The sequence below is a fragment of the Echinococcus granulosus genome (assembly GCF_000524195.1).
Source record: "Echinococcus granulosus chromosome Unknown EG_S00046, whole genome shotgun sequence".
Classification (NCBI taxonomy): domain Eukaryota; kingdom Metazoa; phylum Platyhelminthes; class Cestoda; order Cyclophyllidea; family Taeniidae; genus Echinococcus; species Echinococcus granulosus.
In genome coordinates, this window is record NW_020170426.1 from 44,939 (window position 1) to 62,973 (window position 18,035).

The following is an 18,035-nucleotide window of genomic DNA, read 5'->3' on the forward strand; positions in this document are numbered from 1 at the left end:
TACGGGCTTTGATGAATGACTGTGATCGTCTTTCCGGGAGGATGATTCGTCTCATGGTTGGCTGGATCGGGGATGCGTTCCCGTGGTCACAGGAATGGCCGCTGTGGATTGGAAATCTCTACGATGGGGATCAACACGGACGATCGTACTGGGGTCTTTGAAATTTGGAGCCCGGGCGATCCAGGACCCCATCGCACTATGCTTGAGGTTTGTTGTAGACGCTAGCATCAACGGGTATTACATCGTGCGGCGGAAAATTCATTCCTAATCAAGAGCTGTTGTTTGTGTGTACCACCACCCTTATACCTGGTAATTGAACTCCTTGCATTTAAACTCCCCTTGTATGCAACGGTCTGGCCTTATTACACCTCCGGGGATGACTTAAACGCTACGTTAGTGGATGTAGTACGTGAGTCTGGACCATGGGAACGATAGTTTTGGCTGAAAACCGTAACCACTCATTATGGGTTGTTTTGGGATTCGCTTCGGATCCTGGTAGGTAATCTGACTTTGGGATTTGCGGTATGAATTCTGTCAGGTGAGGGGCTTTAAAGCATCCAATTGTTGCGTGATGGTTGGAATGGAGGCGGGATCATGGGAAGGGCTAGGCCCATAGCAAGACGCTGTTTGCTGCTACCGTGTAGTTAACAGTAAAGGGGTTTAGACCCCAGTGGCCGAGTCATCAGGGTGCTGTGCCACATTGTGTTTTTAAAAAAGTCTTGGGATCAACAAATTGAATAATGATAATCCTAGAAACTCAGCCAAGGAAACGGGATATCTTGCTTGTGCTGAAGAATTTCGGCTAACACGCCTATTTGATGGAATATCCCATTTCCATTTTCTGAATGCAAAAGTGAAATTGTATACCCATAATTGCAATCTCCAACTAGTTTCTCTAATTAAAAGAATTGAATCCTTTCACAAACCTAGAAGCCATGTTCTGATAGGGTAAGACCATTGTGCTAGCAGGTGACCTCATGGGGAACTGGTGACTTATAATTTTATGATCGTTTGAATGTACGTTTTAGGAGATAAGCGGCCAAGATATTACAATCTAGTAGCTGAGGTACGTCAATGGCCCCTAAAAAGACAGCGAACTCGATATTAATAGAACCGCAACCCTCTGCGCCCATTTATTAACACTATGGGATCGAAGGTGTCATCATCCAATCAGTCTGCCTGTTTTAGGGTTATGAAGACGAAGGTGGGAGGAGGACAAAGAACTCGTTACACGATTGTTCTTGGGATAAGCTATTTTTGTACTCGAGTTCAATAAAAAGCTGTCTTGGCACTTTGTCGGTGGAATGAATGCGAAGTAGCCATCTTTTAATGAGGGAGCTTTACCAAGGTAAAATTACCACTGATATTACAAATATAGTAAATTAATGGGATTCATCGAACTCCATTGCAACTGATAAAGTTTTTGTAATGTTGTCTTCGATCAATTAAAAAACAATATTTTGCACAGCTCTTAAAACCTTATTCGCCTAGCAAAAATTAAATTTCAAATCTGCATTGACTTATTAAGGGTGAAATTTGTTTCTGGACCCCAAAGTCATTTGTTTTATTTTATAAATGAATCTTTAAGACCTGCCCTTTACGTTCATTGGCCCTACGTGCCTGAAGTGGAGTGGGGGTGTGCAAATAGCCGTTTTAGTCGCGTTGTGCTGTTGTTTAGGTTAGTATTGGATTCTTAATCTTTGTTTGGTGGCATTTGATCCGAGCATTATCCTAATTACTTAGCTCTACTCAATTAAAACCGCTGGGTACTGGGGAATGGGAGTCCCAGCTTTTTTTCGATGGCTCAGCCAGAAATATCCCTCAATCGTTGCTCATTGTGTTGAGAAACGGGGCCGCGTTATAGACGAGGAGGGCCACAGAGAGCCCGTAGATATTCTCGGACCTAATCCCAATGGCGAAGAGTTTGACAATCTTTACCTTGACATGAATGGCATAATTCATCCCTGCACCCACCCCGAAAACAAACCTCCACCCAAGACCGAAGCTGAGATGTTTGTAGCCATCTTTGAGCATATTGATCGCATATTTGCCATTGTTCGACCGCGTCGTCTGCTGTACATGGCTATTGATGGGGTCGCACCGCGCGCCAAGATGAATCAGCAACGTTCACGTCGTTTCCGAGCGGCCAAAGAGTCACACGACAAGGAATTGACAGTTGAACGTCTTCGTTCGGAGCTCATGGCCAAGGGTGCAAGATTGCCACCACCGAAAAGCGCTGCAGAACATTTTGACTCGAACTGTATCACCCCAGGCACACCATTTATGGAGAGGCTGGCGTTGGTTCTGCAGTACTACGTCTACGAACGTCTGAATTCGCATCCTGCTTGGCGTGAAATTCAGGTGATTTTGAGCGACTCAAATGCGCCGGGTGAGGGAGAGCACAAGATCATGGATTTTATTCGTCGTCAACGGCAGGCACCTACACACGACCCCAACACGCGTCACTGTCTGTGTGGCGCTGACGCAGATTTGATCATGTTGGGGTTAGCCACACACGAGCCGCATTTTACAATCATCAGGGAAGAGTTTAAACCTAACCAGCCGAAACCTTGCGATCTCTGTGGACAGTATGGCCATGACATGGAGGACTGTGTCGGTGCGCCCAGCGAAAATTTCGATCGACCCCCTCCGCCCCCTGGGACTGATATGGTATGTGCCTATTCCCTCAACACTCTGAAAAGCTGCTTATTGAAAGTAAATTTTATAAGAATACCTGCTCAGGTATTCGTTTATGGTTTTCACGAGTTGTCTTTGAGTCTTCACTATTGCAAGACTACCTTGTTGAATTGTTTGTAAGTTGTGCACTCGAATTCGTCGATGAAGGCTCAGCTTTGCTGTGAACATTATGTGGAACTCATGAGCTTGGAGGTCTTTATGAAGGGTTTATATGATCTAGTTTTCTTTGAGTGGCTAATTGTCCTTCGATTAGTAGTTGTTGATCCAAATGGATTTATTATTTGTAAATCAGGAAGATTTGTATCCTTGAGACTTTTTCAGGAGAAATTGGTTCCTTTTTTGAGATGTATCTATGTCTTTGGGGCACTACTTCAGCTAACTTATGCTACAATTTAAATGAGTTATTTCTTAGTACTTACACTGTTTGGGCCCTTGGTATTGGAGCTCGTTTTCCAAACCCTGATTGTATTGTAAAAGCAGACTGGAAGTAATTAATTCCATTTTTTGTTATTGGATGATTTCCTAAAATTCTTTTTAACTTAAACACATGACTCTGGTTCGTCAGCTTCATTTTCTTTCTGATTAGCTATTTTGGACCAGGAAGGGCACACAGTACCAATGAAAGGCTGATTCTTCATTTGTTCACTTTTGTCCGCTTTGTAGGAGTTTATATTCATCAAACTGGCCGTACTACGCCAGTATCTCGAGATGGAGCTACGAATGCCCAACCTGCCGTTCCAGTGGGACTTGGAACGTGCCATTGACGACTGGGTGTTCATGTGCTTCTTTGTGGGCAATGACTTTCTGCCTCATCTACCCAGTCTGGAGATCCGCGAGGGTGCCATTGATCGGCTGATTGACCTCTACAAGTTAGCGGTCTGTGACGTTGGTGGCTGGCTCACTGATTCTGGCCGTGTTAATCTTGATCGCGTTCAGGTAGGCAAATTTGCTGCCTGTAGTCAATTGAAGACGGTCGTCAGTCGTTTGTTTTGTTATCTTCTCCCCTTTGGATCTTAGATGTCCTCAATGGCTGTTCACAAACTAGATGCCTCGATTTGAATTACCTCATAAACGAACGTTTTTTAGTTGGCTTGTTCAACCCATTTCTCACTTACTATCAAGCACGGTGGGGATTTAAAAGATGCGGGTAGCCTTTACGGTGCGACCATTAGCAAACCCATTTCTTTCACGATGTAACATCTCATCGTCAGTGTTACTTTGTAGCGTTATTTCCCCTTTCTCCCAACAACAGCTGATAATGACAGAGTTGGGCAAAGTGGAGGATGAGATTTTCAAATCGCGTCGAGAGGAAGAGCTTGCTCTCCGAGAGCGACGTAAACGTCAGAAGCTCGGGGACGGTGGTCGGCACTACTGGGATGCACCCCTTTCAGGCATCCTCACACCTGCCCCAATCGGCGAGAAACCGCGTTTCGGTAGCGTCAATGCAAAGGAGATGCACGACGCCCGTCGCCATCGTCAACCGAATGTAAAGTGGGTGGAACAGTGTCTGCAGAACCAGGAGGCCGCAGTTTCGCTTCGTGCCATGCTCAAGTCCTCCACCTCTCCCCCTCCCTCCAGAAAGACTAAAGCCCCACCTTCGAACGATGAGGGTGAAGATGAAGGCGGCCCATCGTTACCGAAGAGACCGAGGAGGGGTCGTCTAGGTGGCGTTGACGCCTCAGTGATCAAAACGAGGCAGGTGGAGGAGGGTGCGGACGGTGAGACTTTGGATGAGGATGAGCGTGCGGATCGGTGTGATGAGGTGCGATTGTGGGAGGAGGGCTGGCGCACGCGCTACTACCAATCAAAGTTCGGTGTGGATCCTGCAGACGCACCCGAGTTCTGCATCAAGGTGGCGCATGAATATGTCATCGGGCTGTGCTGGGTTCTCGCCTACTACTATCAGGTGTGTCACTTATCTTCCTTGTGCTTCAAAGCAATCCCTTGCCTTTGGCTACATTCTTCAGTTCTTTTTCTAAGTCTAAAGTGCTTATTACTGCTCAAGAGTATTTCCTTTGTTACCTTAGCTCCAACTGATGAGAGCTGCGCAGGAGTTCTACGGTTAAATTAAATTATCCGGACTTCACTGTTTCAGTTTTGAATTTTCACTATGGCTCGCTGCAATGACTTAGCTTGTAATCACTTATGGAAAGCGCTCGTTTACCAGTGCTCAGTACTCCACAATTTTCCCCACTTTACGATCTGGACCTAGGTCTGTTCTAAGGATGCAGAAAGCAGCTTCTCGTCAAAGTTGTTATTATGACTTTTGGAGAAGGTGATCTATGACTTACCAGGAAGGTCCAGAAATTGTTTAAAAATTTGATCCCGACTAGGTCATGTGATTCTCAGAGGTCAAATTTCAGGGGGTAAATTGAGTGTGAAAACCATCAGGCACTGGCTCTTGGGTGGTGCAGGTCGTGGATGAATGATTAGTTCTAGTCGAGCGCTTTTCTTGTTTGTTTTTGTTAGGGAAAACCAGTGGTGTTGAGATTGATGTAGTAAGGTCCGAAGCTTTCGTGCTGGATTTGGAGGGAAAGGGATAGTTGGCCAAGGTTATGGTCTTTAACTGAAAATCATTGTGGTCGGTTTATGAATCAGCCTTGATTTAAAAAAAACTGTGGTCATGGTAAAAGGCTACTTTAGTAGAAAAGAGTGTTATTTTAATGAATATCTAATTCATTTAATTGATAACCGTAATCTTAACAGCAAAATTATTGGCCAAATGCTGTCTCTAACCCTTTCACATTTGCCTGGACAAATCCCGGGGCGGTGGCGTTTGCTGCAGCAGTCTACTTAGTAGTCGTTTCAGTAGCAATATGCAACAACCATTATCAGGTTTAGTAGAAGTGTGTAGTCCTGCTCTACTTACTTGGTATCAGTAGTATGGTACCACTCAGCTTCAAACTCTCAGGTGGCAGTGGTCAATTTGTTGCGATTATTTTTGATAGATTTCTCATTTCCTCAATCGCTTTAAAAATATTCCTGTTTGCACAGCTAGTGTACCTAATAGCTATTTTAGTAGTGACAGTAAGAGTTGAAGCGGTCACGTTAGGCTTTTTAATAACACCATACTTAGTGGCGAAGCCTGGAATGTTATCCGATGTAGTAGAAGTATCTGTAACAGTCTAAGTCATGCCGGGTCTGTTACAAATAAATGAACCGGTAAGTGTGGGGGGTTATGCACCTTAGAGCTGTCACAAACTCTACCTGTGACATTTTCATGCTTATTTGCTACTTCGACAGCATTGGCAAGTGAGGATGGCACCAAGATTAGCAATAATACTCGCCTACTTATTAGGCGACTTAGCAGCATTATTCATCTACGTAAGATCTATTGTGCTCTTTTACTACGTAGGGGTGTGCATCATGGGATTGGTATTATCCTTACCACTATGCACCCTTCGCAAGTGACTTTGTAAACGTGGTCTCGGTGGAGACGGGTTTCGCCAAGAAGCGTACCAAGCCCTTCCGACCCCTTGAGCAACTGATGGGCGTCTTTCCCGCGGCTTCGCGCAGCCATGTACCTCCGGCTTGGCAGGATCTTATGACCGATCCCGACTCCCCCATTATCGATTTTTATCCCACCGACTTCAAGGTAAGTTGTCGTCTTAACCTTTCACTTCGGTTTTTAACGTTAAAGGGTAGGAGTGCCCACACTGGTTGCCACCTTTTTCACATAACTTTATTCATTTACCCCCAAGTTCCTCGAGCTAGAAACCGCCGCCATTTCTACCTACATCCCTCTTGACAATTTAGACGATTTCTTATCCAACGATTGCACAGGTGATTGGCATTTGTGAAGTTCAGTCTCTGTAGAACATGGTCTTTCAGATTAAAGCGAGTCCGAATGAATGCGGGATAAAAGTGGATCATGTTGATTAAACTTTTCCCCATGCAGGTGGACTTGAACGGCAAACGATATCTGTGGATGGGCGTGGCACTGTTGCCCTTTGTTGACGAAGTGCGTTTGCTGAAGGCATTGGACGAGCGTCGCGGTCAGCTCACTGATGAGGAGCGTCACCGAAATCTACGCCGTCCCGGACTCTACTTCGTACACGCCGACACACCCATCGGTCAGACAATCACCGCTCTCTACGACCCCTCATCAGTTGAGCTGGCGGCAGAGAGGGTGAAGAAGTTGAAAGGAAGCAGTGGTGGTGAGTACGATGGCATCGCTCCGCCTGAGGCAACGCTGATCAATGCCGCGCTGACGCAGGGCATCGCAGGTCACGTGTGGCCGGACCGCAAAGGAGTCTGCCTTCCCGGCCGCCGGATGCCCTCTGGGGTGCCCGGCCTTCTGCCCGACATCCCAGCGGTCCAACAGCATGCTGTCTCAGCGTACTTCGAGAATCCACCCTACCCCTTCGGATATGTCTTTCCCACCCGTCTACTGGACTCGGTAAGTTTCTGCCATTTCCAAACTCACGCATTCTGGGTCCATTTATACGCTTCCCAATCCTTCCATCCATCCGCATGTTTTGGACACGACTCTATTTCATTTTTTAGCCGTCGTTTGACGGCACATACATTAAGGATCAGGTGATTCTCAATTTTTATCGCCTTTTCCGTTTAAAATTCGGAATCTCGCATTTTTTCACCCGAGCAATTCGCGCCGAGATTGCAGCGAAAAAGCCTGTAGAGCATAAGGAAGACAGCGGATGCATGAACCGTTAATCTGAGAGCAAAGAAATGGGAAATCTTTGATACCCTTCTTTCTTGGGTGGTTTGAATTAGTTTTATCTGGTGACTGCCACTGTTGAAAAGCTGTCTGTCGCTTTTTCGCAATAGGTCAAAATGCCACCCAGGTGTCAGCTCCTGCCCCCAACAAGTCGAGGTCGTGGGCGTGGTCGTGGAGGCCGGAGTATCAACGGAGGCAATCCGCGTTTCGACGGTTTCTCTAATGGGAATAACAATGCCTGGGGCGGAGGCACCTCGTGGCGGGCTGATCAGACACCGGCAGAACGCATGATTCATCGGGCGCTGCCGGATTGTAACGAGTTCTACGCACCAAGGCAAAGGCTTAACCCCACACAACGCTTCCACCCCTACGACCGACAGCAGCAGCATCAGAGGGCTCCCACCTACCCGCCTGCCTATCCGCCACCATCCTTGATGGGTCCTTTTGCGAACCCCTACACCGCGTATCCGCACCCCGACGATGAGTTGGACTGGAATCGTCGTGGCGGCAGCCGTAGCGGTAGACCGCCATCGTATCGTGGCGGCAGCGGAGGTTGGCAGTCGAGATGGGGCTACTATCGCTGGTAGCAATGATGATTGAGCTGCTGCATATTCAATTTTTCACACGTGCAGCCCCTTTGTAACTGTACATTTGAATTATGCACAGATTTTGACCTGTCTAGTGTGTGTATGTGTGTGTGTGGATAGCTTGTTTTCCTCAAGAGCATTTAAGAGATGGGAAATATCCCTCGCTAAGTGTCTTTTTAAATTGATGCGATTGATGAACCAGTTGGTTAAAGCGTCATTGAAGTGATTTCAAAATAAAGGTGACCTCGGGAAATGAGGCACGTCATCACTGAGACAGAGGGACGAAGTTGTGCGGTCTCTGGTATGACCCACTTGCAAAGCGCGAATGCATGTTAGTCTGTCAGTTCTCCGTGCTGTTTCTCATTCTTTCGAATCCGCATTTTGAACGTTGGTTTAGTTTGGTGGAAACGATTGGACCTTGAACTCCGTCCCAAGGTTGCGCAAGCTCCCTCTTCAATTTGTCGCCTCGGTCTTCGGATGAGGAGCGACAGCAAAAAGTACCGTCAAGAGTACCCCGATTGAATAGTTTGATTTCTAGCGACAAATCGTTGAAGGGTGATTGTGTTACGTTCAGGGTGACCTTTATCCTTGATGACACCGAATTACGGTTCACTTGCTACTGGAAGGATCTACGCTTTGATGTGGCAAATACCTGTTTCCTCATCTCCAGTTTGGATCTTTTCCTGATAGCTCATGGCACTAGACAATTGTAAATGAAGTGGAAGTTATTGCGGTTCATAAAGGTGGTATTCATAAGCTTACGTCTTGTTGAAAAAAAGTACTTGTGCGGCGTAGTGATCAAAACTGTTGAGTGCTTCTCCCCTGCATAATAACCTTCAGCCTTAATTTGCCACCATATATTCTTTAATAGCTCAAGTAATAAATGGATTCTTATTTGAAAAGAGAGAAATGATTGCCGATCCCATGAAGGGAGTTCAAAGGTCGCATTGGTGGTCAGGGCGTGTGTGCTTAGAAAATGAGTCCGGTCGTCACAACGCGGATGGCAGACCGCTTCGAAACAACTGGGAATTCGCTAAGTCAACACAGTAGCCTCGTCTTCAAGCTTGAATGTGAGTACTGCAGCTTTGTCTATCACGCCGTTCTACATGTGAACGTGCTGTGTGCGTTTATTAGCTTCATAAAATCACCGTTAAAAGACGAATTTGCGTAGATAAATTGCAAATCGGGATGGGTCATAAGCACCAATTATATTCACATGGAGGTTAGAGCAATCGATTCTGGATAAGAGTTGTATCTCCTGGTTATCTCCACCATAACTGCCTTCAGCGTTGCATGACTGTTCACGAAGTTGACGCCAGTTTAGGTCCGTTTGTCCTAAACTAGCAACGTTAACAATGTTTAGACGCTGTTGGGAGGTGTCTTTTTAATGTGCTCTCCTTGTTTTCAGCTCTGCTGGATCCCAACGATAGTAGCGGGTTAGGAAGTCCCTCTTCCCGTCTCTCAGTGAGTTGAACAAGTATTCCCTTCTCTATTCTTTATTTTCGCGCCTCTCAGGCAAGTGTCGTTGGTTCGGGCTCCCTCCTCACCCTATTTATCGCTTTTAGTGGCCCAACAAATTTCGAAGACGATGCTTACTGCTCTTCCTTTCATGCTGTGCGCACAGTATTAGAGTAGATTAAACCTTTATGACTTATTCTCCTGTCTACTACAATACTTGCACTTCCTGTTAAATTAGGTTATTGGTAATACTCTTACTATTGTTCTTGCGTATTGGTTTGGTAGAATCACAACTAAGGTCTGGGGCCGCTCTGCTCTAAAAATCGTGCTCACATTTCGTCAGTCCTTCCATACAAATATGTGCATTTAAACAAGAAGTAGGGTTCAAAATGTCTTGTCCACCTAATCCAGTAAGAGAGGTAGTGTGTGGACACATCTAGCAGAAATTTTCACTTACAATAATGACTTGATACGCCGTTTCGGAAGTTACATTCCACTATATTTCACTAGGTTTTCTACGACAAAACCAAAAATTACTTCACTTGAACTCTACTTGTGCAACATTTTAAGGATTCGAGAAAAACAATCGCGCAGTTTAAGAAACTCCCCGAATATTAGGCCTTGGTAACTTAACAAAACATGCATGATTTCACATCAATGATAAAATAAACAACTTAAAGACAGCATCTAGAAATGCGAAATAAGACACAAGGAAAGCTTATCTATCTACTTGTTTCACTGTCACTCTTTGTTAAAACTTATCATTTAGGAGCTACGTAATATGGTAAGGGCAATCCTTTATCGCTCTGATAACACGTCTTTGTAGAAGAAAGTATTTGCCTGCCTTCCTATGGTATCCTGTGCTTATTCATAAGGAGCTTTGACACAAAATTTAAAAGGTATGCAGAATCAACTGTACGATAGCTAACAGTGAAGTGTTTTCCACAGGAATGCCATTTGACTTTATATTATGTGTTGTCATGTCTACGAAACATGCCTAATGTACTTACATTACTGGTGTTTTTATCTTTTATGAAATGCGTCTTTTGAGGTTTTTTTCTTCGAGCTCGTGATCACCACTATGTTAGTTTTGATGTGTATCTCAATGCATATGTTAATAAAATTCAACGCTATAAAAAATATAATTGCACTTTTTCCCAGTTTTTAAGCGTTTAGGCATAGAAAGGTACTAAAGGTGCAGGTTTGCCGGCATTTGGATCAATCATACAATTAAGTGATTGTTACATTGAGTTTCTGATCCAATTATTTGCAACATTTAATTGTATTAAGCAGCCTTCTTGTGTTTTGTCTCCCATGTATGAAATATAGTTTCTTAACATATGCCACGCGCAAAAGCGTCCCGCTATTTTTCTAACAAATAATGGTAACCATGCAGATTATTTACCACTTCTTAGACTAGAATATTATCGACCATTGCAAAAGAAGGGCACATTACTTATTGCTACCAAACCTAAATGAGACACACAAGAACCACGACGAAAAGGTGAAATACATTGTACTAAAGGTGACGGTGCCACGAATAGCATATCTCGAATGACAAGGAATGCCATTTGTTGTTCTCTGCTTTAAGGGCTGGAAATCCAGTGCTTTGAGTACGTTCGGCAGTTGGTGTTTACTTCAGAATTCGCATAGCTTTAGCGAATAAGTAGGATTATTGTGAACCCTTACCACAAGGAATGTAAACCAATTTGTAGCAGTTTGCTCGCATGTTTACTTTGAAGGCAAATAACAAAAAGGATGCCACACCTTTTACTGTTTTCATTACAAATCAGATGGCTTTATACGTACGGCCATTTTGATTAATGATTGGAAGTGAAATCGCGTAAAAGCCTCACAGATATCCTTTTAAGGGAGTGTAGATAGTCAAAGAGAATATTAACCCTAATAATAGTACTTATATGACTGAAACGGTCTAAGTTACATTACATGAAACTATTTTGAATTAGCGAATTTCTCAAAGTAGAAAGATCTTCTCCAAGTGTTTAGTTTGAGTTGATCTATGCATTAGAACAGATGAAAACAACTGAAGATGACGAATCCTACGGTCCATCAGGTGCGAAGTGGTTGGAGCCCTGCCAGATTGGTAAGCTGTCTATCTGTTTTATGCGGTCAGCCGTCAATGCAATAGCAGAGTGAAAGCACGATATTATTAGTCAACGTGGACTTCCTGACTTTTAATCGGAGACTTCGTCAGGTCAATTCAGTCGAGAAATGTAGTAGGTGTCAATCCGGCCTGTAGATATCCGGAACAAACCCACGTGTTTTATCACGTTTGAAGTGATCCACCTTGAAATGGAAGAGCTCGACCCATCAACTGATAGACTCTTATTTGCATTGTTGGTCTAGTAAAGTGAAAGTTTAAAATGCCAGCATTTAAAATGCCTGTGTCACAAAACATGGATTTACACTGGTCTATCCTCGCTCTTGTTCGTGGTTTACAATGCGTCCCATTACACTGGATTATCATACTGTCAAATCTCAGACGTCATTCAAGCGTGTCTGCTTTACGAGCCAAGTTTAGCTCAGTTCCAAAGCTGTAGAAGTGCTCCTCATAATATTCGCTACATGGAAAACGGAGTGTAATGACAAAGTGCACCGTACAGAAATACTCTAAACGATTCATTTGTGATAATAACAAGGATAGGCGCCATGTCACATTCAGGTGGAAGGAAATTCCACTCTACATGGTGAATACTTGTGCGTGATCAATGTAAATGGTGGATAGAAATTAATGTGTATAGAACGATTTGTAGAAAAACCTAATGTGAATTTATCGCAATCACCAGCCGAGCTAGTCTCCGTTCTTCGTAGCTCAAATTGCACCTCAGCCTACGACAGTCACCCAAACTGCGCAAAAAAGTTCCCGAAAATCAGCATAAACCGGAACAGTCATCCGTATAAACACTAATATTGCTTCTACAAATACATGGAAATGGGTCCAAAGGAGAAGTTGATATATGATCACGTTTCTTCAAAAATGCCAAGATGAAATGTTTAAATTCAGAAACACCATGTAAATTGCTAGAGAGAAAAGGTTACACTTTACCAATCTCAAAAATCAAGTGCAAATACTTCATCACAAGGGTATTTTTGGACAAGAAGGGAAATACAACATTGTTCAATTGTAAAAACGATACAATCAGAGGGAGAAATCATAGATGCTAAGATCACCAAATGCGACAGATTTGCAGGTAATCACTATTCCAGGGCAGAAAGCAACATCATCTGTTTTAATACCTTTGTCTGGCTAGTCTCTCTTATCTCACCGGCGAGAAACATTTCGTCAACAACGGTGTACACTTTGTAGAAATTGAAAACGAGATCCAGTTCACAGACGTTGTGGAACAGCTCATTAAGCACCTCTACGAAGTTGTGAATAGCCTCAAGGTGCGCAAGGCTATTATCCATTATGTCGATGCATATGCAAAAGTAAAGACCGGCATAACGTCTGTAAACAATTTTGAAGTTTCTAAATTCAACAAAGTTGGTATGCTTGACGTCACGCACGGTAACAAGAGCATGGACCTCCTCTATCAGTTTTTGTTTTTCGGTATCTGCCAAATTCATGTACCATTTTGCGAGACGGGTCTTCCCAGCTCGATTTTGTATAAGAATAAACCTAATCATAATCCTAGCAACACTACAACGTGGTGATTGGTCAGCTGCATGTATTTAAGAGTACTACTGCTTATTCGGAAGAGTTAAACCATTTCATATACCAAAACTTTAGGGTGCATATTTAATAAAATGGCATATTAAACAAATTTAAACCCACTTAACGGCTACCATGGCAAATCTGAAATCAATTTTATGCTTTATACACAAAGTTGTCATCGCATCATTAAATATTTTGTTACCTTACGGGGACGTTTCAGTCTCTGTCATTAAGAACCAAATTACTAATAATTATTTGCAAGGATAGAGTTCTGGTTTCCAGTAGTTACTTGGCGAATATTTAATTTCGGCTAAAGGCACGCTATATTGAACGGATGGCTCCCAGCCTGTATTATTGTAGCAGTTTCCTGCTCTGCTTAACTTTGCGAACTTTTCAACTCTAATACGTTATGTTTCCTACAGTTCATGAGCATACCTATCCACCCCATCTAAGCGCAAATACTAGATTTATTGACCTAGTGGGACGAAATCGCAGAACGTAAAGTGAGATCAAAGTAGTGGATAGTGATGAGTAGAATACAGCTTTGGAGCAGTGTAAATACATTAACCTAGTGACACCCCTTACATAAGCTTGCATTTTAGTATCTTTAGCGTGTTTTGGAATGAAGTTGGCAGGATACGGGTGCTGAGTGGACGGTCCCCAAAAGTCTAATTGGACAAGGTCGTGCAGAATTAACTTATTGGTCAGGGCAACAGTCATTACGAAAGTTCTTTGTCTTCTTAAATTTGAAATAAACAAGCAAACACGTACGTCTGCTGTGGTAAGACAGAACAGCAAGCTTGATCACCAGCTAAATCCATGCAATTTCTGATGTGGAAGTTAACCGCTGAGAGTGCTTATCTTGGTCGAAGGCATCGGGTTTCAAGCCCCCAAAGAAGGGGATGACGAATAGCTTCTCCAGTCACCAAAGAATATGCTTGAAATTGAGGCATTAATAATCAATTTTGAAGCACTAGACCGTGTCATAGAATGCGAACGCATCGCGGGCTGTTTGGGCCTGCGCTTGAGGAGTGGACGACCACCGACAGTAGTTCTGGCCACGTCAAACCGCTGATCTTCACTCTTGAAGTTGGTTGTGGTGATGGCGGTGGGTAGAATGTAAGACATGGCCACATCAACAGACTTGTTTAGTGAGTTGAAGACTGTCATCACCAATGCGAGATGGTACTCACATGAAGACGTGTGAATTGCCACTATCAAACACATAATTAAAAACGATAGCTTGAATAAAATCCCACGCTTATGAGGCTCACAAATGAGCATTCAACTGCCATAGAACTATATCAGTTTAGATTGATGAATTGACCACGTAGATCTCCCCAATCTGCCGCGATGAGTTGGCACGAAATCATGTTCACATCTCTCAGGCCTTCCGTGCCCCGAAACAAAATGTTTTCCAGACTCGTGCGCTTTCTGAAGTCTTTACAGTAAAAAGTTGTGTTGGCAGATCCATCCTATTCTGAACGCGGTCACTGTTTTCGGTGAGTAGCAGGTCATCTGCTATAGGTGGCTAGAATTAAAAGGTCCTCTTAAATCCCAAGATCCGCAACAACAAACATTAATAGGACAGGACCACTTTAACTAATGCTAGGAATGTTAGGCTTCGTGGTTACGACATAAGAGTAAAACACTGCGCAATCCTCTTCTCCTGAATATGGCATTTGTCCCACAGAATTGATAGATACTGATGTTTATTTGCATGAGCACCGCCACTACTAAGGTCGCAGCTAGAGTAACCGTGGGAAACTGAAGTCTTTACTGTTGACGTGTGGGAAGGAGGTTTGGGACGGTCACCATGCTCACATGATTATAGGCACACTCAGGGTTCGCCTCTGCGTCGTATCAACCGATAAAACAAAGTCAAAGAGAGTGTCAATCAAAGAAATGTGGTAGAATGTCCAGTTATTCAAGTTTCGGATAGAAACTGCTAGAAGGCTAAAAGCCGACTGTTTTACTCGGCAGACATCCCCAGTGGGAACAAGCCCGCTCTTATAAACTACTTCCCAATCGATCCCTCCTCTGATGGAGCTCAATTGCCAGCCCTTCTTGAATGATATGGCTTAAACCGACTTCAATTTTAACTCGACAATTGGACACAATTAGCAATAAGAACAATAGAAACATGAATACATACATCAATTTTTACATACTAGGAGACTGGTTAACATCCTTAATTTTGGCCACCGCCAATCCAGCCAGTTTATTGGCCGGAATAAGACGGTGGCAGGGATCGAACACGCGCTCTTCAGAGGTACTCCGCTCCACACCTTTTCGCTCCTCCTGCGTCTGCTTCGCCTTCCTCTTCTTATTCTTCGATCTAGCCATATTCTGAGCGGTGCCACCGCCTCCGTCCCTCTCCTCGCGCCGTCGTTTCTTCTGTTGATGGCACTTCTTTCGACGACTAGGAAAAGGCGTTTCTGTAGCAGGAATTTCTTGTTCAGCCATAGGAATGACTGAAACCGCCTCTGGACCACCGGTTTCGACCAACTTTTGACGGGAGAGTAGTATCACCATAGCGGGTTTGTTCTGCAATACAGAAGAAGAGGTCAAAACAGGTGAAGTGAAGTGATAGCCGAATGAAGTAGTGCTACTTCCAAACGCAGTTTACCAAACAGAAGCCATAATATGCAGGATGTGCATCGCCACCATTGTGATGCAAGGTAATCTTTGTTTCACTGTCCTGGTAGGTTTTAAATGAATGTAAGATTTGTAATACCCGAAGCAGAAGAGAGATTGCAGAGTGAAATGGGGCTCTTAAATCCCCCAACGTTCAAAGCCACACTGGTGACGGATACTCTAATCGCATTATCTAAGCTTCCATTCTGTTTTATAACAATTTAGGGAGTAACTTCGACGAAATAAGCACTCAAGTGAAACGGAGACTAATGCCTGTTCCTTAGCGTAGTCCACTTAAGATGACTTTAAGGAAGAAGATGATGAATTTAATAGAAAAAGCAAAAAAATCACCAATATCCACTAGGAAACTATTAGACCAACGCTTTGTCCTACCACAAATACACTTGTGAGTGAATAAATTAGCCAACGAGAAGTATGTCGAGAAAAATTGGAATTATCCAATAAATTCTATTAATATCGCTAAAAATCCTCTAAATTTGAATTCATGCAGTATCCTCAGAGTCCAGATACGACTAAATATTAATTACGTAAGGGAAACAGAATTGTAAGCCATAATGTTACAAATCCCACAAATAGGAGTAGACTAGTTCTTCGCTCTGGATCCCCTACTGAAGACCAGACAGCTACAACTAAGATCCTCCTACTCGATACGATATAACCCGAGGGTAATGGGGGGAAAATCTTTTCTTTTTACAAACGGGTGAGCGTTGTCGATCCGACGGCAGAAAATTCCATCCTTGGTCACACAAAATTTAGCTGTGAGACGTCCTGCACTTCAAAAGGGATAGGAGGGAGGAAGATGCTGCCTCATCCTCATGGTCTCTACTCGCTGGACTATTATCTTGGTGGTAAAATATCATTTAAAAGGTTAGGTACCAGGGAAACAAAAGTGAGGCAGAAATGGAAGGTGGCTAACACTCGGTTTTCTGCTTCTTGACTAAAGGCGTTCTACGAAGTAGGATCACAAGCTTGTGCCTTACTGGGAAAGAACAATAAAACGTATTTTGACGAAGATACAAAACTGTCATATAGTTGTGCAAAACCAACATTTTATCGGCCACACCAGACCTGGAGGACAAGATCAAAAAAATAATAATTTACAAGCAGATACTGACGCAAAAGAAAGTTGCATAAAAGTACTTTTAAGGAAAAACCTTTATGCTGCAAATATCAGATGCCTCGGTCCATTATATTGCTAACTAATAACTGATTAAAAAACAGCCCATTTACTGCAACTTTCAATATGTTATCTTGAATATTTACTGAGTTGTTTGCTCAAAAAGTTGGAGTCTAAAAATTTATTTGATAAAGAAGTACAGATTCCAGACGAAAATTAGTACCATAAATGAGTTCAGTGTAATGAAAAAATTACAAAGAAACAAGTCTGACTTCGAATGCCCCAAATTGTGAAAGAAAAGGATCTCAGTACTTGAATAATACAAATGTGAATTGGCAGTAGATGTGTAGTGCGACAAACAAGATTGCAATAGCAACTCACCGCCTTAACTAAGTAATTCTCAATTTTCATTTCGATGGGATGAAAAAAGAGTCGAGTGCATTGGTAGAGACTAGGAGAGTCGGAGGAGGTTGCAAACTTGGCAAGCCAAATACTCTTGACTTTCTCCGCAAAAGGAACAACTTTTTCAATAGCCCTCGGCAAGCCCCAACAAAATATTTGATCACAGTCACCGTTTTCAAGCCTCTTTGAAACATACTCAGTCAGGTTCTTTATTTTCGTGCCGGCTTTGACTTGCATGTGAATTGCATTGTCTCTGAGATACCCACGCACTTGTGACTCATCAAGTAGTGAGGAGAGTAGGGAAGGATCCATTGTAGTTTTGTCTAAACATCAAAAAATCTGATTAGGTCAAGTGATTCAGAGCCGATTGAGAAATGCTTGTATTAATTCCTTAATAATGATGTCTGGGACTAGTATGACTTAGAACCGGCCAGAAGGACCACGGTAACATTGTACCACCAACGTCTGACATTGACTTTAAGAACGCCCCACAAAAAAACACATATTTAGTAACTGCATGAACCAAGATAGTCAATAATATGTATATTTGGCGATGGATCAAGAGAAGCACACCAACACCGACGATACATAGTCCTTCAAAAAACAACAAAAGTTACCTTAGAAGTCCACACTTAATCCTTTACTAAAAGCGGACGAAGAATCTACACTATTACCTAGCAACACAGCACATTGAACACACGTGCAATTAATGAACATTTAGGTTCATGGAGTCGATTGACCTTAAACTATACTAAATCATTA

At 43.2% G+C, this 18,035-nt stretch overlaps 4 protein-coding genes across 4 annotated transcripts; 1 reads left to right on the forward strand and 3 right to left on the reverse strand. All coding sequences in view use genetic code 11, as the record gives it.

The window, feature by feature from the left end:
• Window positions 1-1,776: 1,776 nt before the first annotated feature.
• On the forward strand, window positions 1,777-8,484 carry EGR_05781 (5'-3' exoribonuclease 2; the record flags this gene model as incomplete). The annotated part of the gene is made up of 7 exons (XM_024495030.1): window positions 1,777-2,670; window positions 3,361-3,633; window positions 3,950-4,603; window positions 6,053-6,292; window positions 6,596-7,096; window positions 7,486-7,927; window positions 8,360-8,484. 7 exons carry the CDS (start codon window positions 1,777-1,779, stop codon window positions 8,482-8,484), a joined length of 3,129 nt encoding a protein of 1,042 aa, XP_024350493.1.
• A 169-nt stretch (window positions 8,485-8,653) lies between these two features.
• Window positions 8,654-10,760, reverse strand: EGR_05782 (hypothetical protein; the record flags this gene model as incomplete). The annotated part of the gene is made up of 2 exons (XM_024495031.1): window positions 8,654-8,852; window positions 10,666-10,760. 2 exons carry the CDS (start codon window positions 10,758-10,760, stop codon window positions 8,654-8,656), a joined length of 294 nt encoding a protein of 97 aa, XP_024350494.1.
• A 1,879-nt stretch (window positions 10,761-12,639) lies between these two features.
• On the reverse strand, window positions 12,640-13,068 carry EGR_05783 (AP-2 complex subunit sigma; the record flags this gene model as incomplete). Its single annotated transcript, XM_024495032.1, has 1 exon — window positions 12,640-13,068. One exon carries the CDS (start codon window positions 13,066-13,068, stop codon window positions 12,640-12,642), a length of 429 nt encoding a protein of 142 aa, XP_024350495.1.
• Window positions 13,069-13,978: 910 nt separating this feature from the next.
• EGR_05784 (hypothetical protein) lies at window positions 13,979-17,990 on the reverse strand (the record flags this gene model as incomplete). Its single annotated transcript, XM_024495033.1, has 4 exons — window positions 13,979-14,310; window positions 15,268-15,643; window positions 17,253-17,596; window positions 17,906-17,990. 4 exons carry the CDS (start codon window positions 17,988-17,990, stop codon window positions 13,979-13,981), a joined length of 1,137 nt encoding a protein of 378 aa, XP_024350496.1.
• Between the last annotated feature and the right edge of the window lie 45 nt (window positions 17,991-18,035).